The 26,909-nt window shown below is 44.3% G+C and overlaps 1 protein-coding gene across 7 annotated transcripts in view; it reads right to left on the reverse strand.

The window, feature by feature from the left end:
* LOC308584930 (schwannomin-interacting protein 1) overlaps nucleotides 1-26,909 on the reverse strand; it is a 378,018-nt gene that overhangs the window by 67,598 nt on the left and 283,511 nt on the right. For 6 of the 7 annotated variants that reach the window (XM_081190278.1, XM_081190280.1, XM_081190281.1 and 3 more), the window contains one exon: nucleotides 26,029-26,793. In XM_081190278.1, coding sequence (XP_081046404.1) covers nucleotides 26,029-26,793 — 765 coding nt within the window. Of the gene's footprint in view, nucleotides 1-25,349; nucleotides 25,444-26,028; nucleotides 26,794-26,909 lie in introns of those variants that run through there. The other variant, XM_081190286.1, reaches the window with a different exon arrangement.

The raw sequence follows: 26,909 nt of genomic DNA on the forward strand, positions 1-26,909 counted from the left end.
TAGTATCCATTTCCCATTCATTAGGGATTTAGCATTTCTCTGTCTCTGTCTCTCTCTTTCTCTTTTTTTAGATACACAGAAGAAGAAAATCAGAAAAAGCAGCCTTCTACTTTTTGCAAGGCAAAATTGTTATTAAAAAAAATATCAAAACCAACTGAAGGGAGATCCCTTTATAATCCGTCACTAGTGGGGAGTATTTCGAATCTTTAGCAGAAGCAGCAGTTGGCACAGAGCAGCACAGAGGCTCTTAGCTGCTAATGAACAAGCACAAGATGTACAAAAATGTACTTGAACACACACATTTTAAGAAACCCCACTTGCTTCGCCACGTGTCACCCGCCCAGCCAATGCCCACAAACAAAAATGTGTTCTACGAAAACCAGACATTATCCAATCGTTTTAAGAGATGTAATCATTATGCTTAATGATAACATTCAAAGGGAGGGGGAAGATGAGGCATTCTACATCTTAGGTGCGAAAAATCAACAAATATAAAACTCCTAAGTTATACAAAATATAAATCTCCTAAGTTAGAGAAACTGCAAACGATAAGGATGGTTTTTCTTTTAACCCCCAAACAAATCAGAATGGCCTTGCATTAAACACAAGTATGCAGTTCTGATATTCCCTAACTCCCTGCTTAATAAATTCAATATAGAACTTACATTAAATAAAAACATGTTTAAACTAAATTTTTAATAATGCACTAAAAGCATTTTTATTCTCTGTAGAGCAAGATGCACTGCTGAAACAAGCCATTTTATATGTCCAAACAGGAGGGGGGGGGAGGAGTGTTGGACAGATTCTGCTTTAGCCACTATTGCTAACTACCAGACCATTTAAGGCTTTTTCATCACCCTTCTCTGGCATTGCTCTGAGCTTCCAGCATTCCATTTCTCTGAGCTACAGCATGCCAAGTTATGCAGCCATAAAAGCAACTGCTGCTGTCCAGATTATTTGCCAAGATTAAGGAAGGGCAAAGCAGCTTCTGCTCCATTCTACCTAGAAAATCTTATTGTTTACCACTACAGCTGTCTCTCCCCCCCACTTTTTTGAGGGGGGCACAATACATTGGTACATTCTACAAGAAGCTATGGTTCCATTTAAGAGGTGGTGGAGAAACCTCTTTTCTTTATCCTCTCTGGACCCCGTAGTACTGGGTAATTTCCTGCCACTCTCCAATATTCTGTTCTGTATAAAGCAGCTGTTACAGATTCATGCCTTGATTAATAAGACCTAAGCTGGCACCTAAATGGCACTGACGTAGGGCCCCTCCCTCATTTCCTTGGAGAGGGCATTAAGCAGGGAGCCACCACCAAAAAGACCCTCAAACTCATCACCTGAACCTCTGAAGGTGGAGGCTCCAGAACAGAAGCCTCTGCGGAAATTCTTAATTAGGTACATATGGAAGAAGGCAGTCCCAGGAATACCAGTTGCTGCAGCATTCAGTAGTGGTGGTGGTGGTGGTGGTGGTGGTGGGGAGGCTTTTGCCTTCATGCCTTGCTCAAAGACTTGCTGGAGGCACTTGTGAGTCCTGGAATACCTGCTCCCTGCATTGCAGGACTTTTCCCACCTGGCCTGGGAGGGCAGTGCCCTGACTGACTCGGTCTACAAAAGCTGAGGCTGCTGAAAAGACTCTTGGGCTGTGGTACTGTTTTTTTTTTGGGGGGGGGGTTGTTGCTGTTATTTATTTTTTGTATCTTTATTTTAGATGTTATGGTTGATGTGGAAAGTTGTCTGGTAGTGTGCTTTTTGATGTTTCATTTATTTTTTATGACTACTTTTGTTATGTTTGTAATTACGTACTTATTTCATGTTGCAAGCTGCCTGGGGCGTGGTTTTAACTATGGAAAGGCGGCATACAAATAAAATAATGTATGTATCATACATAAAAGGTAAAGGTAAAGGGACCCCTGACCATTAGGTCCAGTCGTGGCCGTGGCGCTCATCTCGCTTTATTGGCTGAGGGAGCCGGCGTACAGCTTCCGGGTCATGTGGCCAGCATGACTAAGCTGCTTCTGGCGAACCAAAGCAGCGCACGGAAACGCCGTTTAGCTTCCCGCTGGAGCAGTACCTATTTATCTACTTGCACTTTGACATGCTTTTGAACTGCTAGGTTGGCAGGAGCAGGGACCGAGCAACAGGAGCTCACCCTGTTGTGGGGATTCGAACCGCCAACCTTCTGATTGGCAAGTCCTAGGCTCTGTGGTTTAACCCACAGCGCCACCCGTGTCCTGTATTATACATACTTCTGAAGGAAAAAAAGGAGCACTGTTTATATCAGAGTAGGGTAGACTCTGCTCACAGTCCTAAGTCAGCCTGGCCCATGAGGCCATTTCCCCAAGCCATGCCCACCTGAAGTCCAATGTGATGTCAGGTGTAGGGCAGGTGGAGGTGCAACTGCCAGGTACCATCAATATTCTTAAAGTGTGCTCCCTGCTGTGCACTGGCAAGCAAGGCTTGCTGACACCACCAATCAGCTGATGAAACTGATAGCCAATAAGGTAACTGGCAGTGAGAGCAACTCAGCTATTACTGGTTGTGCTACGGAATTCCCCATGGGATAGCCAGCCTATCCTAGCAGGTAAACAAGCTCCCTAGGCTGTCACAGTCTCCTCCATGGGGACTCCATTAGGCTCTCATATGTACAATGTAGCTTGTTACAAGTCACTCACAGTTTTCATTAAATGTCCTGGTTGAAAAAGTACCATGAAGGAGTAAAAGAGGCCTGGATATTTATTTTTATTTTAAAAGATAAACAAGCAAAAACTCATCATGATATTAACACTGCACACAAAATACAGAGGTACCTCAGGTTAAGAACTTAATTCGTTCTGGAGGTCCGTTCTTACCCTGAAACTGTTCTTAACCTGAGGTACCACTTAAGCTAATGGGGCCTCCCGCTGCCACACAATTTCTGTTCTCATCCTGAAGCAAAGTTCTTAACCTGAGGTACTATTTCTGTGTTAGCGGAGTCTGTAACCTGAAGCGTCTGTAACCAGAGGTACCACTGTATTTCAGATGACTGATCGCACCTTTGCTGATAGCCAAGTAATCATAAGTGGACAAAACCATCCACCAAATAATGTTTCAGAATAATTGATGATTTGTAGTTCAGTATACACCGCACCTCAGGAAGTAATATATATGTATCATCTTTGTCACATGCCACCATCACATGCAAATTGACTCTAACCTTCCTGCTTATGATAAATTTGCAAAGGGACTTCACCCCCTGCTCTTCTCCCTACCATCAAGAGAAGAGATGAGGTACAGTGTCAGTCTGCTGATTTAAAATTAGGCATGCATCACTGCAAGGACCCCAGAGCAGGAAGGTAATCTAGGAGGCGAGCATACTCTCTCTCCATTGCAAGCAATTCACATGAAAGTACTCATGTCTGACTGCTGACTGGCAATTGTCTGTGCAAACCAAGAAGAGTGAGTGCCCAGCTAGATCTTTTGCTCACACATTAACCCTTGAATTTTGAGTACATTTATTGAACCAGACAAGAGAAGTTGCCACTATATTCTGGTCCAGACATACTCTGCACCAGACTGTAGCCCATCCTTCCTCCTAAAGGAGACCAGGGAAGCAAACAGATCCACAACAAAACATAAAAAGGACTCTAAAACAGTTACCATTATAAACTTTCGAAAAACAGTTTTAAACATTATCTCATCCTGCAACCTCAGAGTTAAAAGTAACAGTGTCCTTCAGACAATCAAATGCCTTGGTTATAAATCAAATATTTCTTTTGAAAAAGCTGTTCAGCTTTAGTGAATGATAGAACAAAATTCAGATGTGGACCTGCCATAGCATCACATTATGGGATTACATTATTTCCTGAGGAGGTACCCAACAAACGCCATGGTGCATCTGCAGCAGCACAACCGGACGCCTTCACCTGCCCCAACTGCAACAAAACATGTCTCTCCTGATTCAATCTCTACAGCCACAGCAGGTTCTACAACCTTCCAACAGCTTGACCTCACCCCCAAAGGCAAATTCCTCCATTGTCTCCCAAGAGAGAAGGATGCCAACCAAACCCAACACAGCTGTCTCAGGGTTTGGCAACTATAATAAGACTTGCACCAGCAGCTGGAAGTTCCATCAGGTTGAGGCTAGAGTGCTCGCCAACACTGCCCATCCCAGCAATTCCCTTTATATGCTGTTAGTATCCTCTGGGGTAGCCTTTCGCAATCTGTGGGTCCCCAGATGTTGTTGGACTACAACTCCCATCATCCCTGACCTCTGGCCTTGCTAGCTAGGGGTGATGGGAGTTGTAGTTCAACAACATCTGGGGACCCACAGGTTGAAAACCGCTGCTGGAGGGTAGACAAGAGAGCCAGCTGCAAGCCATCTAACTTGATGAGAAGATCACTCCCCTCTGATCTGTATTTAAAACCAGGCTGCCAGCACCAGCAGCTTGAACTTATTATGTCAACTTTCTTTTTGCCTTGTACTTCTTGGATTTAATCCTAGATTATTTCTTATACAATATTGAATTCATTCTATGCTTGCTAAATTGTTTTGTAAGCTGCTTTCTCTCCCGTTCTCTACCCCCCCCCCCAATGTTTTGCATTTCATAATAGGTGGGTGTTTGTTTTCAGCCACTCTGGGCACAGCTCACTGTGGAAAGGAGGCATATAAATGACCTAAACCAAATCAACCAAATTATGAATCCCAGTCTGAAATATGAACACAAGCATGTACTGGATAGCTTGGTTGGTTAGAGCGTGGTGCTGATAATGCCAAGGTTGCATGTTCGATCCTCGTATGGGACAGCTGCATACAGTGGTACCTCGGGTTATATACGCTTCAGGTTACATACGCTTCAGGTTACAGACTCCGCTAACCGAGAAATAGTACCTCGGGTTAAGAACTTTGCTTCAGGATGAGAACAGAAATTGTGCTCCGGCAGCGTGGCAGCAGCAGGAGGCCCCATTAGCTAAAGTGGTGCTTCAGGTTAAGAACAGTTTCAGTTTAAGAATGGACCTCCGGAACGAATTAAGTACTTAACCAGAGGTACCACTATATTCCTGCATTGCAGGGGGTTGGACTTCACTAGATGATCCTCAGGGTCCCTTCCAACTCTACAATTCAGTGATTCTATGTCTGAAAAGTTACATTCGGAAAGCCCAGCCAACAAACCTAGCCTTCACTACAAAAGTATACATGGTAGTTTTTAATTACTGGGCTCCCATAAAATACACCTTGACAGGCCAAGTGCGAGTCTGCAATCATGCACTGTAGCCTTCGAGGTGTCTTGGAAGTTGCTTTGGGATGCTTTTCGTATGAAAAAAGGTAAAAGGTAAAGGTACCCCTGCCCGTACGGGCCAGTCTTGCCAGACTCTAGGGTTGTGCGCTCATCTCACTCTATAGGCCGGGAGCCAGCGCTGTCCGCAGACACTTCCGGGTCATGTGGCCAGCGTGACAAGCTGCATCTGGCGAGCCAGTGCAGCACACGGAACGCCGTTTACCTTCCCGCTGGTAAGCGGTCCCTATTTATCTACTTGCACCCGAAGATGCTTTCGAACTGCTAGGTTGGCAGGCGCTGGGACCGAGCGACGGGAGCGCACCCCGCCGCGGGGATTCGAACCGCCGACCTTTCGATTGGCAAGTCCTAGGCACTGAGGCTTTTACCCACAGCGCCACCCGCCTCCCTTTGTATGAAAAGTGGTAGATAAATAGCCAAATGCCTGCTAAGCAGCCAAAACACAACAGCAAGAGGTTGAGCCCCTCTTGGTGGGCCACGGCAGATGGCTGTTGGGTTCCATTGGGTTTGGTGTTCACAAGGCAGCCAGGTCTAGAATTAGTAATATATACCTGCAATGTCTTTATGGAGCTGACGCTCATAATAAAAAAGCAATTATATTGAAGAAATGTTCATCATAATACAAGGCATAAACCAAATTATATGGAGATCAAAATTTTAAACACAATTACTGGAAGACTCCAGATAGATGCTCAAATGATGATCTTTGCACGATTCCATTTTTCTAGAAGGAAGAGTTCATAACAGTACCGTGTATCCATAGTAACTCAGCGCTTGCAGCAACAAATGTCATGAAGCACTAACGCAGCAGGGCAAGTTTAAATAGTTTGTTTTTATAAAACCAGAAAACACCATTTTTAGGGAGCAATCCTATGCAAAAGAAGCTGGGACAAAGCAAGCTGATGTAAATTAAGCTGGCACAAAAGATACAGCAGATCCAAACCCCGTTCAGCAGTGGGGTTGCTGCGTTGCCTAGGCCTGGCAGAAGGAAAACAAGCCTTTAAGGAAAATGTGGGGCTACCCTTGAAGGTGACCCAGAAACTGCAATTAATCCAGAATGCGGCAGCTAGACTGGTGACTGGGAGTGGCCACCGGGACTACATAACACCGGTTCTGAGAGATCTGCATTGGCTCCCAGTACATTTCCGAGCACAATTCAAAGTGTTGGTGCTGACCTTTAAAGCCCTAAACGGCCTCGGTCCTGTATACCTTAAGGAGCATCTCCACCCCCCATCGTTCTGCCCAGACATTGAGATCCAGCGCTGAGGGCCTTCTTGCGGTTCCCTCATTGCGAGAAGTAAGGTTACAGGGAACCAGACAGAGGGCCTTCTCGGTAGTGGCGCCCACCCTGTGGAACACCCTCCCTTCAGATGTGAAGGAAATAAGTAGCTATCCTATCTTTAAAAGACATCTGAAGGCAGACCTGTTCAGGGAAGCTTTTAACATTTAATGCTGTATTGTTTTTAATACTTGATTGGGAGCCGCCCAGAGTGGCTGGGAAAACTCAGCCAGATGGGCGGGGTATAAATAATAAATTATTATTATTATTTAAAATAGAGTTCTATGTCAGGTTTCCAGGTCATGTGACCAAGCTGAATGGGCTCAGGATCCAGCCTAAATCCTGCTCCCACCCCTGCCACACTTCCAGATTGTCTCTTGTGGGGAGACTTATACCAGCCGTGGTCCAGTTGCCTGAGCCCCAGATGAGTTGGGATGAGCAAGTTACACTGGCATATCTTTGGCTGGGCTGTGGTCGAGGACCTAATGATGGCTGAGCCCTGCTGAGTCATGAATCAGCCAGCTGAGTCATCGACCTGCTTCATCCTAAGGATCCAGGTCTTTCTCAGGATCCGTGAATAGCAACCACTTAACATACCACATTTTCATGACTGATTGAAAATATTCTCAGAGCTGCATAAATATGCATCATGGATATTGTCGTGTGACATTAATTATAGAAATCACTACCAGCGATCAAAACCTTGGAGGCGGCGGCAACCTAGTTTCCATCGCACTATATCAGGAGAGCAAATTATAACGTCTTTAAGTAATTGTGTTCAGAGCAAAGATCCAACATTGTCTGCAAAGGCAGGCAAGTTTAGAGAAAGGCAGAAAAGAGGGGGGAAGATACTTTGCAGAATTATAATAAGTGTGCAGTCTTGGAGAGCACTCATGAGAACATGTGATACAGCAACACTGATGGAGATCTTAGAGCTCTGGGTGCTACAGGAATTGTAGTCAGAAAACTGGCTTCAACCACTTAAATGAGGGGTAGCAAACATGGCAGCCTCTAGCTCTTGAACGCCAGTTTCAATCAGCCCCGGCTAGCATGACCAATGGTCATGGATGATAAAAGTAGTTCAATGATTTCTGGAGGGCATTATGGAGACTACCCCTGATTTAAATCAACCTTTCAACATGGATAATAACTTTTTTTTCCCTTCCCAAGAAGGAGGCACTGGGCATTAGCAAAATAAAAATGCAGCTCCACAGAAGTAAGGTTTTCATGTCTAAAACCAAACCTTGTGATAATTTGGCTCAACTCTAGTTAATGTGAACAGAATCAATTTTACTGTCATATCCAAAGGTCTTCGAAGTTCAGGAATAAAATCTACCCCACAAGAAAGGGGTTTCTCCCCTTGAATGTAGCAAAAAGTCAAACCAAGTTCGTGGAAGAATCCATTCACACAGGCTCAACTGATGCAAGTTATTCCATTTGGATCACTGGGCTACTGGTTTAAAGGTTAAAAGACTGAAGTTCATCATGCTTTATTTTGAGACTTTAACTTTTGTCAACTGCCTGTGGCAGAAATGCATTAAATAAAGATGCTGGTCCACAATTAAGCAAATGCTGAAATACCATGCATCAACATAATTTGCTTCTTTTGTTTTGATACAACAGTTTTAAAAGCCACTGATTTTATTTTTAGAAGCTGTTCATTTTTTGCCTCTGGTAAGAGGAAAAGGGCAACGTCTAGACAAGAAGATTCACAACATACCTTCTTAAAGGTAAGACATATAAACCATTTCATTTTTCCTCTTTCTACAGTTCCAAAGGGGGAAAGGTAGACATGAGACCTGTAAAAGAGAATCTTGTGAACTGCCCTGAGATTTTTGGATGAAGAACATTACTATTACTATTACTACTACTATGTATTCCTGACATAGGTAATGGTCTTTGGAATCTTTACCAATTTTAGCTAACAAATATTGCAGAATTCTAGTGCAAAAAGCTGCTTTCCGTCAGGTCTACCAAAGCTAACAAAAAACATTAAATTTGCCACAAGGGAAGTTCCACATTTTATTGAACTGAAACATATATTGATGTATAGATGCACATATGCAATGTAATATGTGCCTCTAGGCTGATCAATGAAGTACTAAAGAAGATAATAATTTCCATTCAGATTGTTAATGTGTGGTTGTGACCAGTTAAATTAAGTCAGATCTAGTATGGTATACTGGATAATGCTGCTTTGGCAAAGAGTTCACTCGGCTGTGAAAATCTGGTCCAGGCACTATCTCTCAGCCTAAACTACCCTACAAGGTTGTTGTAGAATAAAATGAAGGTGGGTGGGTTCCTGAGCATATCCAGTGTCCACTGGTTCTAGAACAAAATGTTGTCTGTATGCAGACCCAGAGTTTCTTAAAATGTTATTATTTGGCACAAAGTTCTGCTTCATTTTTAAAACTTTATTTTTTAAAAATAAACTTTATTGAACAATTTAAAACAACTGCGAAACAGAAAGTTCTGCTTCACTACAGCTCCCTGATAATCCCAACTTTTCCGACTACATCTCTAAATAACATTTTATATTTTACAAGGGAAGAGTGGGGAAAGAACGCCTTTAAAGCAGAGGTTATTGGAAGTGCAGGAATTCAAAGAACATGTGATTCTTGAGTTCATTTAATGAGTAGCATTAACATATGGTTGATGGAGCCATTACCCAAAGACACAGAACAAGAAAGATATATGTTCGTATGACCAACTGCCTCTTTCTGTATTTTGATGACTAAAGCCTGTTTCAACAGATTTCTTAACTAAGCAAAGAAAAGCACTCCAGATTGCTTCAAAACTCTGGCCTGATGTTCCCTCAGGTAACAAACTGGTGATTGGCTTGTACTACTTAAAAATAGATAGCGTTTGACATGATTGAATGCACCTCAATACAAAATGATTAGGGGTTATGATACAAACAGAAGGAAATTCGCAGAAGGAAAGCTTCTTGTGCCCTCTTCCCTTTTGTAGCAACCTGGAACTTGGCAAAAAGAGACAGCATCTCTTGTGGTCAGGGAGCCCTGCTGAACAATGTAGGTATAGGTATTACTCACATTTAACTTTATCTTAGTTCTACATGAATCACCCTAAAAGCCTGCAGAACATCTCCCCACCCCTGAGCTCAACCCTAGACATAAAAAAGTGTGCATGCATGTCAGGGCCACAATGCCTCTATCAGGCACCTTAAAATGTAACATCTGTCATTATCCTTTTACAGTGGTGCCCCACAAGATGAATGCCTCGCAAGACGGAAAACTCGCTAGACAAAAGAGTTTTCCGTTTTGGAGGTGCTTCGCAAAACGAATTTCCTATGGGCTTGCTTCGCAAGACGACAATGTCTTGCGAGTTCCTGCGGGTTTTTCCCCCTCCCCCCTTTTCTAAGCCGCTAAGCCGCTTATCAGCTGATCCGATCAGCAGATAAGCCGCTAAAAGCCGCTAATAGTGCTAATCCGCTAATCCGTCAATGGGCTTGCTTCGCAAGACGAAAAAACCGCTAGACAAAGAGAATCACAGAACGGATTCTTTTCGTCTTGCGAGGCACCACTGTATTTGTGGTTTAGCAGTTTTGAAAGGAGGAGGGGGGGGAACAACCTTTCACCAGCTGTATGTGGGCCATGCTGCTTTCCTGCTTGTAATATTTATTTTATCATGTTGTGTTAGGTACCCTAAGGACTTTGGGCATGGTGAATCATATTTATTATTTACAAGCTTTGTCAGCAGCAGTTAACCTGTTTACTCCGGACATGCAATTATTCCCAATACAAGACTGGCCTGGCATTTTCAATGATGATTGCTACATATGGAAGACGCTTCATGCTTCGCTGAAACTACATTTTCATTAAACTACTTCCAGCTTATAAATGATTGTTAAAAAGGATTTACTGCACAGTTTTTATACTATGGCAGGTGGTGTTTGTGCTATTCTGCTGTTGCAAGACTGAAAGTTACTACTTTCCTTTCATAACCCATTCCCTCCCTTTTCATTCAACAGTAATAATAATAATAATAGCAACCCAATAGCTGCCTGCTATGTATCATAGCTTAAAGTATTCTAATTCATTATCATTTTACAGTTACAGAATTTTCTCCCAAGACATTACATGTTATTTCCCCACCCCTTTACTCCAAATCCCTCCCACAACCCCCCCAATTTCTGCAAAATCCTTCCTTAATCCAATATATTAATTGCATTATTTATTCTGTACATGACTAAGCCATGATTTTATCCAAAAATATATCACATTCCAAGTGATATATTATGATATCAATACAATATAAAAAACAGTAAAAACCAAACTGATATCCCAAAGAGCCTCCTTTGAATGTCTGGCACAACTACTCATCATTCACCTGAAGACCAAGACCACAGCCAGACTTAGTGACTGAAACATCAGTCAACAATTTCTCTCTCCCCTTTTTCCTTCTCCTCTCCTGTTCTACATTCACATTATTCTGTTTCTTGTCGCTCATGATTAAGAGTTCTTGGAAGGTTGCACAGTATTTTGTGATTTTTTTGTTCAGCCTAAAAAGGGAACTGTCCTAATATGGATTTTTGGAATCTTTCTTATGGGCCATTTAAAGACAACAACAGCAATGAAAACCTAATAAAACCTGTGTGACCAAAGAGCATGAACCTTTTCCAGGATTCAACTGATGAGTCCCACTAACGGAAGCCAGTGGAAGGCCTTCTGCTAACACAATGCGGTTTTTCATCTACTCTCCTCCCCCCAACTTGCTGAGGGGTTCAGGGGAACCCCCAGAATAGTGGAGAGGGGAGAAGAGAGAATTCCTTCAATGCAAGCATGTCTGATATCATTCCAGCTTCCAGAGGTATCTCTTCTCTACTCCCCTGCACTATTGGCCACGATGGCTGAGGATGACGGGGGCTGGAGAGCAGAAACGTATTGGGGGGTCACTGGTTTCCCTTACCTGATGTAAAAAAAAATACTTACAGTCTGCTCTCAGAAAACAGACTGAAGATTAGCACATTTTGACTGCAAAATATCTCCCAGTATTAATGCAATGCACAGTTACTTTTCTTTCAGTTATTTCAACGATAAGTGCAACCGTTTTCCCTATCGCAAACGATATTTAGATGACATTTATTGTAGATGCATCTCGAATAGTTTTATCAAGCCGTCCCTCAGTACACAATCTTTCATTATGTACTATATGAAATTGTCACTTATCAAGTGATGATGAAGTGCAGTCAACTGATTTGCTGCTACACTGCATAGTCAATACACAATTTGCAAAGGATGCTTATGTGGCCCATGCACGTCCATTTCTAATAAGTGCTTAGTTCACACAGAATCCAACATCACCTGGAAGGCCACAATCTGCCCACCTCTGCCCTAGTTTGTGGCTACCGCAACTTGTGCACAAACTTATATGGAGTAAAAGACCATATAATTATTCCAACTTCTTCATTTTTACAAGTCCCTGCAGAGTTTTTCATACATGCATCATTTCCTGAAAATATATCTATTGATTATCATTATGAGTCACAGAGAAATGATGAAAAGAATGAAGCTAACCCTATTAGAGCTAGTGTTGATTTTGTAAGAAATATTATTGATGATGAGAATATAAGAGGGTTATTTCCTATTCACTCAAGATGATCTTATTACACATGCTACTAAGTATAATAAATCATGCAATGACATTTTTGCTATTATTTCTAATGCAAGCTAAAAACGTGGAGTTGATGATAAAAAAAGAAATAATGGCAGCAGTTTGCTATTACTTAGAATCATAGAATAATAGAATCTTAGAGCTGGAAGGGTCATCTGGTCCAAGCCCCTGCAATGCAGGAATCTCAGCTAAAGCATCCATGACAGATGACCATCCAACCTCTGCTTACAAACCTCCAAGGAAGGAGAGTCCACCACCTCTTGTAGGAGTCCGTTTCACTGCTGAACAGCTCAAGTTTTTTCTGAATGTTTAGTCAGAATCTCCTTTCTTGCAACTTGAAGCCATTGGTTCAAGTCCTATCCTCCAGATCAGGAGAAAACAAGCATGCTCCATCTTCCATGTGACAGCCCTTAAGATATTTGAAGATGGCTATCATATCTCCTCTCAAGTCTCCTCTTTTCCAGGCTAAACATACCTGGCTCCTTCAAGCGCTCCTCATAAGGCTTAGTTTCCAGACCCCTGATCATATTGGTTGCCCTCCTCTGCACACACTCCAACTTGTCAACATCCTTCTTAAATTGTGGTACCCAGAATTGGACACAGTATTCCAAGTGTGGTCGGACTACGGCAGAATAGTGTAGTACCATTACGTCCCTTGATCTGGACACTATACTTCTGTTGCTACAGCCTAGAATAGCACTAGCCTTTTTTGCTGCTGCATCACACTGTTGACTCATGTTAAGTTTGTGGTCCACCAAGACCCCTAGATCCTTTTCACATGTACTGCTAGTAAGCCGGGTGTCCCCCATCCTATATTTGTGCATCTGGTTCTTCCTGCCTAAGAGTAGAACCTTACATTTGTCCCTATTGAAATTCATTTTGTTAGCTTGCGCCCACTTCACCTTCATTTTCATGAATCATTAGGAATAAGGTTGGGGTGGGGTTGACAGAAATGAACTTGATATTCAATAAGTGATTAACTATCTATTATGTTTAGGCACCTAGGACCAGTTTGGAAGGTTTGTGTTTTGACACTATCTGGGGTCAAGTGACTTCTAAGGACCAAAATAGAAGTGACAGGGCAGCCATGAGTATTTCATCCATATTTCTCTCCAGTTCTGTAAAAAGAAAGGGGCCGAAGCTATTATTTAGTAGAGAGTGCAAGATCTGGGTAGGAAGGAGCTGCATCCCTGGCACTACCCACAAGGTTATCACATACAAACTTTTGCAGAATGACATGGGCAGAAACTCTTAGATCACTTCAATAAGTTACTAGTCCTTACACACTATACATTTAAAGCAGTATCATGACTCCCCCCAAAGAATCCTGGGAACTGTTGTCTGTTACAGCTGCTAAAAGTCATTAGGAGACCCCTCTTCCCTTCACAAAACTACAATTCTCAGAATTTGCTGAGGAGAGAGATTGGCTGTTCTGAGAACTGCAGCTTTGGCAGGGAAAGACGGGTCTCCTAATGACTTTTAGCACCCTTAACAAACTACAGTTTCCATATTTTTTTTTTAAGTGGTATGATAGTGCTTTAAATGTGCAGTGCAGATTGGGCCTATAATACGAGGAAAGGTGAGGGGAAACTTTTGCAATTCAAATAGTGGGTAGATGGCTTTACAGCCTCAAAGATCAATAGCAAATATGATGGTTGCTGCAAATTAGCAGATCTAAACCTTGTTGACCTGGGAAAGCTTTTTTTTTTTTATGAGAGCAGCCCAGAGGTTATGCAGAAGCCCCCACTTTGCCTCATGAATATTCAAGTTAAATTAACATAACATTGAAATGAATGATCAATAACATAGCCATGCAGACATTCGGTTCCCTCAGATTTGGTTACTGTAGACTTTCTGATGAGCCAGCAGACTTCTTCCTGCACAGAACCTATTATTTCAAAGATTTAGTAGAAGGCAGCAGCAGTCCCATGATTAAATTCACCAGAAGTAACACCTGACCTGCTGCAAATGCAAAATTTTTCAGTCAGCAAAGCCACTAAACCTCATCCCATGAAACATCTGATAGCTGGACAGTAGGATCAATAGAGGTTTACTACCAAGTATTAACCATGCTATGCTGCCTATCTCAAAGATATGCATTTTCTTCATGCATTTTCTAAAAAGGTTACCGTAATTTTCGCTCCATAACACGCAGTTTTTTGCTCCTAGAAAGTAAGGGAAAATGCCTGTGCGTGTTACGGAGCGAATGCACTCGACCGGAGCCATGGCTGCCTTCAGTCAAGCAAAGCGGAGCCGCTTGCAGGGCTTTGCACGGCTCTAGCTTTGCTTGCTTTACAGCCAGGAGGAGGGGGAGGAGCTGAGGAGGAGGGAGGGAAGGAGAGCCATGCCAGCAAAGCGGGCAGCAGCCGCTTACACGCGAGGAGGGACAGACGGGAGCCATAGCAAGCCGGGAGAAGGCAGGCAGTTCAAAGCCAGCAGGCGCTTTTAAAGTAGCCGGCAACAGCTGCTGCAGCCTCAGCTAGCAAAGGTCCCAGCGCTCTCTAAATGGAGCAATGAGGCTGCAGAGGGACAGGAGGGCTTGGATCAGGAAGGATAAAGTTTAAGCAACCAGCAGCAAAAAAAACCAAAACCAACCTGGAGCTCTGAGCCACGAGCGCAGTGAAAACCAGGAAGTAAAAGAAAAGGCTATCCCCCCGCTTCTCAGCTGTTTTCAGGCAGGATAGATTTGAGCATTGTCTGGGTCCTAGTGCCCCTACTGCTTTTTGTGCTCCATTCTATTGCTGCTGGTGGCTGCTTATCACTCAAACTGAACCTGATACCAGTAGCCACCTGTACAAACAAAGTAGAAGGCTGCAAGGAGGAGAGCTTTTACACAGCTAATGGCAAATCCCCTGCAATCCAAGTCCTCCTCACTTGCTCAAATCTATTCTGCCTCAAAACAAGGAGCAGAAGAAAAAGGCTGCAAACTGTTAAATGGAAAAAACCCCAGGCACAGGGCAAATACCTTAAGTATACCTTTAAAGCAACAGTGCTCTTTCCCTCCCTGCTCAGCTCGCAGAAAAGCTGCTTCTCCACCCACCCCACGCGTGCTCCTTATCCCTTGAGTGCTTTTCCTTCCATCCCCACTTAAAACGTGGTTACAAAGCACGGATCCACATGGATCCTCAGGATTTTTGCACTGGGTCACCCCAAACTCACCATCAGATCACATGTCTGTGGCCACAGCAACAACCACAAAAATCATACATCTACTGTTTCATTTAGAATATTTTTTTCTTGTTTTCCTCCTCTAAAAATTACGTGCGTGTTATGGTCAGGTGCGTGTTATCGAGCGAAAAATACGGTACTTCCTCTTCCAGTTTACTTGGGAAATGGCAGTGCCTCAATAGCTTGGGTTCAAAGCTGGCTTCAGATTTAAAGTGCCACTGGCAGAATGACTTATGGTGGGCCCCCTCATACGCTAAAGGGCCTGCCGCCCCCCTCCACAGACAAGCCTGACAGCAAGGGTGCCCCCTGTCAATGACCTGGTGTTACAGTGGCACCAGGTGACCCATTACAGTGGTGCCCCGCAAGACGAATGCCTCGCAAGACGGAAAACCCGCTAGACGAAAGGGTTTTCCGTTTTGGAGGTGCTTCGCAAAACGAATTTCCTATGGGCTTGCTTCGCAAGATGAAAATGTCTTGCGAGTTCCTGCGGGGTTTTTCCCCTCCCCCCTTTTTCCCAAGCCGCTAAGCCGCTTATCAGCTAATCCTAAGCCGCTAAGCCGATTAACAGCTGATCCGCTAAGCCGCTTATCAGCTGATCCGCTAAGCCACTAAACCGCTTATCAGCTGATCCGCTAAACCGGCTAAGCCGCTAATGGGCTTGCTTCGCAAGACGAAAAAAACGCAAGATGAGGAGACTCGCGGAACGGATTCTTTTCGTCTTGCGAGGCACCACTGTATTGCCACTCCAAATATTGGAACTGTGTGGGGAACAGGGGTCTCCTAACAACTCTCAGCACGCTTCACAAACTACACTTCTCAGGATTCTTTGGGAGACACCGTGGCGGTTTAAACGGGATGGTGCTTCTTGGCTGTGAGTCCTGGAAGATCTGCTCCCTGCCTTGCAGACCTTTTCACACCTGGCCTGGCCTGGCGCCCGACTGACTCCAGCTACAAAAGCTGAAGCTGCTGAATAGACGGGCTGGGGTGTGGTGCGTGTGTTTTTGTTGCTGTTTTTGATATACAGTCATACCTTGGGTTACAGACGCTTCAGGTTGCGTTTTTTCGGGTTATGGACCGCCAAAACCTGGAAGTACCGGAACAGGTTATTTCCAGGTTTCGGCGGTTGCGCATGCGCAGAAGCGCTAAATTGCACTTTGCGCATGTGCAGAAGCACTGACTCGCAACCTGAGCGTCCACTGTATATACATATTTGTATCTTTCTTTTAGTTCTTTTATGTGGAAATTGTTTTAATTTGGTAGTGTGCTTTTGGATGTCTTAGTTATCTTTGCTGCTTTTGTTATGCTTGTAACTGTGTAACTTTTTTCATGTTGTAAGCTGCCTTGAGCTTGAACTATGGAAAGGAGGCATACAAATAATATTATGGAATGCATGGTGCAGATAAGGGCCTAAGACTGAGGAAACAAGGTTTATATCCCCACTCAGCCACGCAGCTCAGTAGCTAACCTTGAGCTAGTTACAATCTCTCTGCCTAACCCGCCTCACAGTGTTGTTCTGAAGATAAAATGACACGGGGGCAGGGGGAGGACCGTGCATGCATTCTGGGACAAAAGGTGAGACAGACATGAAATGAGCGAATGGAATAGCAACCTCATATGGCCAGTGCTTGGCTGAGGTTCACAGATGCATTATTTAAAACTCTATCCAGAAAAAAATCTGGCGAGCCTCTTCTCTAGTCACATTGAATCATGTTTTAAAGATGCTTTTATTTATGAGAGCTTGTTATGATTAGTTTTAATCTAGATGTGCTGGCATGAATTTAAACTGAGATGTTTTATATTATTTCATTATACGATAGTGTTATTTTATTTTTATTATTATTGATTAGTCAATGTTTTAACATCCCAGTTTCTGCAAGCCACTTCTGTCAGGAGTAATCCTAAAAGACAAGGTATAAATATAAATGAGTATCATACAAAAGATAAAATGTGTTAGGTTGAGGGTCATGTGGTGCAGTGATTAGGGCAGGCATAGGCAAACTCCGGCCCTCCAGATGTTTGGGACTACAATTCCCATTGTCCCCTAGCTAACAGGACCAGTGGTCAGGGATGATGGGAATTGTAGTCCCAAACATCTGGAGGGCCAGACTTTGCCTATGCCTGGGTTAGGGTATCAGACTAGGACCTGGGAGGCCAGGTTTCAAATCTCCACTCAGCCATGAAGCTCACTGGGTGACCTTGGGGCAGTCTCTGCCTCTCAGCCTAACCTACCTCACAGAGTTGTTGCAAGTATAAAATGGGAAGGAGGAGAACTCTGTACGCCACCTTGAGCTTCTTGAAGGAAAGGTGGGGTATAAATACAATACAATAAATAAAAATAAATTTGACTGTGCACAAAGATCTTATATCTTTTCTTGACAGGATAAAATACATGCTGCAGCGCAAAACCTATCAGAGAAGTGTGCGATGCATCAAATCGATATGCACCAAGAATGCATCAGACCTTTTAGTCTAATTGCAGAACTTGATAGTTCTTATACTGCAACATCTGTTCCTATGCCATTTACAGTTTTCCTGTTGTAAATATTTACAGTTTCCTTTTTAACTTGACATGTATATTGTAAGCTGCCAGTCCTGTTTATTTATGCTATTGTCATTTTGAAGTAGCAGAGAGGCTCCAATCTGATGTACATGCCCCTATGAGTCAGCCCTACTGGACCTGGTAAGCATACAAAGGATTGCACTGAAAGTCAGTTATCATTTATTCAGCAAATACTCTTATGGCAACCATTGCTATCTAGCACACATTCAGTACATGTCCCTCTGCCTTACGGGTATGCATTTTCTCTTCATACTTTCTGGAATTTTGCAGCTATGTACAACTTGTGTGTGTGTTTGTATGTATGTATGTGTGTGTGTGTGAGAGAGAGAGAGAGAGAGAAAGAGAAGGAGAGAGAATGTCTATATATCTTCCTATATACATTTGTGTAAGACTGTCATCAGGCTTGTAGTTTGTGTGGCCTCTCACAGGCGGCACTATGAATTATAGCATGGTAATGGGCTTCTGAGAGCTGCTGTCACCTGCTGCTGGGTGACACCAACATTGGAGCCAAATAGTTCCCCACCCCTGGTCTAAGGGGTTAGTGTGGGTGGTTTGGTAGGATTTGTGAGCAATGCAAACAGAAATCTAGCCCCTAGTAGGTGTATATGTGTGTCTTTGAATATGAGAGAGATCTGGTCCAGCAGAAGTTCAGCAACATCTGGAGGGCCAAAATTTCCCCACATCTGATCTAGTCAAAACCAACCCCATTCTAAGTTTAAAAAAATCAACAGACCAGGCTCATTATTGTTTATCATTCTAGTTCTCTCTTCCTCTGTTCCCACAACAGCCTTTGCCTGACCAGTTCACACAGGTGGGGGGGAACAATTTTTTTGCATGAGTGACACGGATCCACGTTACCCCAAATACACATAAAAGTGTACATGGCATATCCTGCTCAGCATAAAAACAGAGCTAGCCCTACTGCTATGAAAACAGCATACCAGATAGGAATGAAATCCAAGAGAAGAAGACCATTAACTGCATTTTGACATTTCATTTATGTCAAGGTTTTTAAGCTGCTGGTACACACTCACAGCTAACATCCTCAGCATGCATTAATTTATAGTTATTCTTTGGATATACACTTGCAATTGATTGTTTCCAAAATGTAAAGAGTGACATGGGAGAGTAGCTCTTCCCAAGTTCTGGAACTCCTTGCCAAAAGACTTTAAATTGATTTGCAAATGTGCTGCAATTTATTTTAGTTGGTTACTTTTATTAATGCTTTTTCCAGCTTAAAAAAAACCAAGGGTTTTATTGTATTTGATTATATTTTATTTTATTGTATTTGCGCTATTGTTTGTAAGCTATCTTGAGCACCATTTAGTGGAAATGTGAGATACAAATTTAACAAATAAATATGACTGGTCATGCCAGAAGTTTTATGTCAGCTTAAGGATTCAAATGAACTAGTTTAAGCATATTTAATCACAACACTTGTTAAAGGTTCTGGACACAGTTAGAACCAATGGGTCAACAGTCCAACATGATTATTGAATCAACATTGCAAGCCAGTGCATGCCTACTCAGAAGTAACCCCTACTGAGTTCAACAGGATTTACTTCCAGGTAAGCGTGTACAGGACTGCAGGCTAAAGAAACTCAAATTATTTACACCACACACTGAAACATGTATAAGCAGAAAAGAAATACAAGTCTGTTCCATTCTGACAAATCTACCATTCATAAATTCCTTCTCCAGGTGATTTATACGTTGCAGCTGAACAAAAAGGAATTGCTTGTGCTCCAGACTGGAGCCAGGATGCTACAATTGTTGCAGGGGAAACACATTAAAGTGGTAAAAGGAATCTTGCCAAAAGGATATGAAGAACTGTAATCTCCTTCCAGCACAGGCAGTGGAGCTGGGAAGAGAAGGGTATCCAATTCACTTGAATAATATAAGAGGAAATAACAGGCATATCTGAGGAATGCTTGATTTGCTGTTTTTTGAGTCTCCAATCAGTACTTCTTCCATTTAAGTTGGATGTAACCAATGGAATCGCTTCTAGATGATTTGGACTATGACACCCATCACCCCTAGCTATTCACCATGCTGGCTAGGACTGATGGGAGTTGAAGTACAACAATATCTGGAGGGTGGCACATTGTCTATCCTAGGTTTAAGTACTCCTATTTTTTACATATTTTGAGGGGTGTGCATCAAATTTACATGTTAACGTCTCAAACAAGTGGCATGCAACTAGAAGGAATGGTATTTTATTTGAATTCAGCACCTGACAGCAACTTGGAATTTATGTAAGCACATTTTTGATTGTTTAAAATTGCTTCAGATTCATTATCTCAGCGATCCTTACAACAGTCCTATAACTCCAGCCAGTATTATGATGCCCATAGTACTAACAGATACAAATCTGAACCAGGGACTTCTCAGCTCACACCTCCTGGATAATGGTGGGGGCATTTACAGGGTGCATTAACCCATTCACTATACCACCAAATCATCGGCGCAGTTGCAGTTCCACACATTCCTTCAGATGACCATATCTGCAAACTACAGTGTTTCCTAAGCGGGAGACAGAGCTCAGAAGTATCAAGAAGCCATGCAGTCCAAAATGCCACCTGGTTATCACAGTGGGGGAAATGCTTTGCATCATTTTACGTTCCTGGACTACAAGAAACAAAAGCCTTTAATGCCTCAACCCACATGTCCCAAGGGCAGTTGGTGAAAACAACAACAAAAACAGCCAGCTGGCAACCCACAGCCCAATTAACATATTTGTGAAATGCCATGGGTGCTGATATCCCGTTGTTTAATCCTACGCAGCTCTGGCAAGCATCTATGAGAAGAACCACATGGGCACCACTGAATGGCTTGGTTCATTCCTACACCATTATGCTTCTGGTGTGGGGAGGAACTATGCCACTCACCTGCCTTGTGTGGTCCTTCTTCTAGACACTGCCAAACTAACCTGAAACGGGACCTTTACAATCTTCAGCTGAGGTCCCTTTGTGTGTTGCAAGTTCATGTTCAGGACACATATAGTTAGAAGCCAGTTAACCTGCTGAATTGCCCTGCCATATGCTGTATATACCCATTCAATCATTTCCTGGTACAGCTTTGGTGCTGTTAACACAGTGGTTTGACTTCACCCCCGGAGGTGCACTCCTATGTCTCCCAAGACAGATGGATGCTAATAATAATAATAATAATAATAATAATAATAATAATAATAATACGCTCAACCAAACCAAGGGTCAAGTCTAACTCTCTTCTCCAGGAGCAGCCAACCCAAGATGTGCAACAGAGCTTCAGGCTGTGGTAAGTCAGATAGCATCAAAGGCATGTGTCATCTCACCCACCCACCTCACTGTGCACTAAGCCAGAACACAGTTCCCAGAGACTTCCTTGTGTGCCAACCGAACCCCCCACGCCCACTATGCCCATGGGCTTCATGCAGGTTTCATCAGTTTGATGTGAAATGTGGAGCGGTGAGTCAACGGAGAAGTCTCCCTCAGGAGGTGGTGGACTCTCCTTCCTTGGAGGTTTTTAAGCAAAGGTTGGATGGCCATCTGTCATGGGTGCTTTAGCTGAGATTCCTGCATTGCAACTCTACAATTCCATGATTCTATGTGTTAACCCCCCCTCCCAAGAAAGATTCAGGGCAGACAAAACAAAGCACCTCTTCACACAGTGCACAGTTAAACTGTGGAATTTGTTGTCATAAGGTGTAGTGAAAGCCACTAACATGGATTGGTTTAAAGGAGGATTAAGCTAATTCATGGCGGGTCAATTGCTACTAGCCACAATGGCTATATTCTGCCTCTACCAACAGAGGCAATGTGTCTATGAATATCAGTTGCAGGGCATCCCAAGTAGAAGACTTAGTAGAAGACTGTTGCACTCAGATTCTGCTTCTGGGTTTTCCACAGACATCTGGATAGCCACTGTGAGAACAGGAAGGTGGCCTAGATGGGTCTTTGGCCATATTCTGAAGAACATAATCCTTCTTGGAAAGGGGGTTTAATCCTAAATAAATGGGGTTAGGATTGCAGCCTTTGCAAGGAGTAACTCCAACCAAATTCAGCTTGGTTTAGTTCTGAGTAGACATGCACAGGATTTCACCTTTTGCGTAACAATCCATGAACATTAATAAAAGCAAATAATCAACTAGCTGAAATAAGAATAATAGAATTGTAGATTCTATTCAGTGGTGCCCATGTGGATGATCTATTCTAGCGCAACCCCCCGAAATGCAGGAATATGCAGCTGTTCCATATGGGGGAATGGGGATCAAACCTGCAACCTTGGTGTTTTGAGCACCACACTCTAACCAGCTGAGCTATCAGGAAGGAGATCTATGAGAACAGAGGAAGCCCAGCAGATTTCCACAGGAAGGGTACTGTTATTACTTCAATTTACATCCTACCCTTCCTTCCTAAAGGAGTCCAAGGCAGCTAACACAACAATAACAATAAAATTAAAACATTCTAAAACCAGTTGCATACCATCACATTCTCTTAATACAGTGATTTCGGGATTGCCAGGAACCACATCTTTCTCCCATCAAACTAGGCCATTTTGGCCCTACCAACGAAAAGGCCTTGTCTCTTTACATCTGATCTCATGTAAAGAGAAGATGGAAAGCACAGTGTCAGGTGCTATCTTGAATCTCAATAAGGTGTGTACGCAAGGCGGCTGTTCTTGAGGCAATTAAAGGCTGCCTCAAAAGTTACTGAATCCCTTCCTCTGCAATCTCAGAGGCCGAGCATCTTCCAGAAGTGCTGTACAAGTGAGTTTACATGTGTATATTTATCCTTGGTGCTTGCAACATCAGGAAAGAAATTGCATGTCTCAATGACTATCACAGAAGATCTACCTCAGATGGCACTTTCCTTCCGCCCCCCCACTGAAGCTTTTCAACAGGGGAATCTCACACCTTCTCACTGAGTGATAACAAGCGATGCCTTAATTTTGCATGTGCAAATGAACCTTTGAATATTCTCCTTTGGGGCTAGGAACTGACCCCAATTCTACCACATTAGAGGCGACAGTATAAAATGGGTTTTCATGATAAAAAGTGCAGCATGACCACAGAGAGGGGGTGGCGACCCACAACCCTAGGGCTGACTGTTGCCCTTGGCCAAATTTTATGTCGCCTTTGGCTTACTTTCAAAAATAATCACTTCAGACCTAAGGCAAGGGTGATTTCTCCTACCCTGGCAATCTCCTGGAGGGGAGAGGCAAATTGAGGAGGCAGAAAGAGAGAGGTGAAAGGAGTAGCTCCACTCACTGCTAGTTTGGTCACAATCAGCATACAGTCCTACCCTGAGGGAATGTAGCTCTCAAAATATTGCCCACTCCTGACTTCTTCAAGTCTAGGCCAAGGGGTCCTCATACCAAGTGGGCCACAAGAGTACTTCCACACAGAACCCATGGGGCACACACTGCCTTGTGGGGGGGGGGCAAGAGGCCAAAATCTGACATCCCCCCCAGCCCTCATGAGGAGCTGGGCTTTGCAAAGGAGGCATAAGGCTCTGGCTGGGTCCTAGAGCTCTTCCACCATCTTCCCAAAGCTGGAAGAGTGCTAAATAGGCTTCGGCAAGGAGAGGAATCTAGGACCCTGTCAGAGCCCTCACTCCTCCTTCCCAAAGCCCAGTGCCTTGCTTACCTGGCTTGAGAAGGCAGCGTCATGGGCGTAACCAGGATTTCTTTGGGGGGGGGCAGCCAAAGTTGTTGAGCTTCTTTTAGGAGATCGCCCTAAGTTATTGAATTTTCTTGGGGAAATCATGGGTAAAAATACCCCCATTGCAGGGAGCAAGCTTTCATAGGGGGGTAGGCATCTGCTGGGGGGGGCAGAACCTCAGTTAATTGAGTACTTTCAATGCTTTCCAATAATTTTGGGATGGGCTACACTCATGGGCAGCATAAGGGCTGTGGGGGGTGTCAATTGTAGCTGAGGGCCACAAAAAAGGCCACATGTGTTGGTCCACCCTGGTCTAGCCTGCCTCTGGAGGTACTTAATTTTTTCCACAATATCTCCAGTTTGGGGGCCAGAGTGGGGAGTGCTTTCAAATAAGAATTCACCGACACCGACATGAAATCTATACTTGCCTGCACCCTAACACTTTCTGAACTTCTGAATTAGCCAGCACCAAGCATAGTTAAACTTGGAAGTTAGGTCAGGAGAAGACAATATAATTGGGGTGTTAAACCTTGCTGGTATTTCATGGAGCTTCTCTTTCAAATATTTATCCTGACTTGTCCCCCCCCCCCCAACCAACTTGTTTAGCACCTCCCTTTTAACACTGGCTCCCTTACAACACAAGCCTCAAACTGATATGTTTTGGTGAATGTGTTCACATGCAGGGATTCCATAAAAATGACAACAAATTGATGCTTCTAGACAGATAATGTGGGGCCTTTTTGCTGATGGAACCCTGAATCAGGATATCCATCCAATTCTGACTCAGGATACTCAAATTCAAAGTCAGGATAGCTGCCAATATGAATGTATACATTCCTCCCTTCCAATTCATTATCAAGCACCTGCTTATCTTAAAGACTGGCTGAAGGGGGGGGGGGAATCAAACACCAAATCAACCACTCCAGATCAGGCCACATGGCATCTGTCCAAAAGACTTCCTAAGCCTCCAAATCTGAATAATATTTTTGGTTGGTTGGAAGTAGTCTGTTTGCAGAACAACATAGGAAAATCTTGTCCCAGCAGCAAACAAAGCAAGACATTTGAGTCCTGCAGTTCTCTCTGCAGGCAAAACAGTCTCCCTCAAAGCGCATGCAATCTCCAAAACTACAAGGTACTTAAAATGCAGTGTCATCAGCACTGCTGAATCGAAACCTCGCAGTATTTATCATTACAGTGGCAAATGCAAATATATACAGCTGCATGATTTGACTTTATACTCGATCTGCTTTTTAAAAAAAGGTTTTAAAATAAAACACAGGAGCTCAAAAGGACATGTTTTTCTCCCCTGGAATCTAGCAGATATTATTTTCTCCCTTCCCTCCATCTAATTAAAAGAAATACACAGCAAGTAGCAGCTATTAAGAGGAGTGAGGGGGGGGGGATCTTTCCCAGCAGTTCCATTATATTAAGGGAAAAGGAAGGCAACCCCCTCTTTCGTGCCCCCCCTCGTACTGAAAGCAGACAATTACGTTCCAACCCTCCTGTCCCCTCCCAATAACCCTGAAGTTACTTATGCCCATGCCCTAAAGTCAAAGTGCATTGCACCCAATTTCCAGAAGGCTATGGATTCTCAAGTCACACCCCAAGGCATATTGTGATGTTAGCATATTCATTAGCTAGACTCAGCAAAGCATCCTTAATAGGCCAAGGTGCACTTAAAGGGGGGGAAACAACAACCAGCCAATACCACAAATAACTGCAACTTACTGCTATTTGAAAGGCAGCATAGGAAACGAAACAACAGCAATGCATCTAAATAGTACAAACCCTTCTCACTGGGGCAAATCCACACTGGGACATGTACCAGCTTGGCAAGGGTTCCTCCTTATGTTCCACCCCCCCTTTTTTTCCTTCGTTCGTCTCCTTCTCCCTGGATGCCACCCACACTGTCTGGCAGTCTCTGAATGCAGCCAGGTGTCCTTCTGATAAGAAACAGGAAGTAGCGCCAAGCCCCCCCCCCTTTGCCACACAGAGGGTCACCTAACTCCTTCCTATTCCTTAAATCCTCTCTCGGCCAGGTCAGGTCAGAGACTCAAGGAACTCCTTCCCTTGCTGGAACAAAGAGGCAAGAGGCAATTCCAAGCCCTTCTTCCAAAATAAAATAGCTGAGTAAGAAAGCTGGTCTCTCTCTCTCTCTCATGCGCAACACACACATCATGCAGCTTCTCTACAAGCACCAGTGGTGACATATTTGGGAGGAAGGGGCCAGGACACGCATCCCAAACCCAGGAGAGCCACAGCTGTCCCTTGTGCAGCAACTGTGTGCAAATTGCCTTCTATGGGAAAGAGAGGAAAAAAACCAAATCCATCCCTCTCCCAGCGAGGGAAGTGACTCACCGCCGGCTCGACCTAACTAATAATTCCCATTGAAATTAACACTTCCCTTGCCATTCTCCAGAGCCGGGAAGATATAAGGAGAGAGGGGGGGGGGAGGGCGCCAACTTACGGAAGTGTAGTTGCTCTTCTGGCTCCGGATCTCCTGCTCCTGGAACTGCAGCCCCGCCAGGTGCTTCTCCAGGGCTTCCCAGTCCATGGTGGGCAGCGGGGGCTCCTGCTCTTGCCAAGCCGTGACCCCTCCTCCTCCTCCTCCCCCCAAGGAGTTCTCCAAGGGGTGGAAGGCTACCAGCGAGCCCCCGTTGCTCAGCCTGCCCATGCCGCCCCCGGGCTGCCCTTTCTGGAGGCGGGGGGCTTTGCCGTAGCCGCCGCCTCCGCCCCCTTTGTGCCCAGTCCTGCGGCTAGAGGGCACCACGTTGGCATTGTGCCGGAGGTCCAGCGGGTGGTGCGGCTGGCGGTGCTGGCGCTGGGGATGCTGAGGAGCCGGGTGGCCGTGGGGAGCCGGGGGTGGCATAGCAGGGGTGGCGGTGGCGGTGATGGTGGGGAGGGCGAGGCGGGCGCTCCTCGCCTCCTCCAGCTCTTGCGCTAAACTCCTCCTGGCAGGGGCGGTTCGGGCACAGCGGCGGGCATCGTCCCTGTCCTCCGCCCACGCATCAGTCACCTTCCTCTGGTACACCTGGAAGTCCTCCTCCCCCTCTTCCTCCTCCTCCTCCTCTTCCTCGTCTTCCTCCTCCTCCTCCGAGTCCTCCAAAGCAGCCAAGTCCAGGCTGGTGGGCGAGGGGGAAGATTTGCATTCCGAGCAAGGGGTCACTTTGCTGGAACTCGATTCCGAGCTGGAGCGGCTGCTGCAAGGGTCGCTGCCTAGATCCATGCCATCCTAGAGGACAGAGAAAGAGAGAGCGTTAGAAAAAGACCTATAGCCTAGCTCTCCTTTCCTGCCTTGGCTGCTGCTGCTGTTGGAAGAACATCCCCGCCAGGCACAGAAAGAACCAG

The sequence above is a fragment of the Podarcis bocagei genome (assembly GCF_964188305.1).
Source record: "Podarcis bocagei genome assembly, chromosome: 4".
NCBI classification, from domain to species: Eukaryota; Metazoa; Chordata; class Lepidosauria; order Squamata; family Lacertidae; genus Podarcis; species Podarcis bocagei.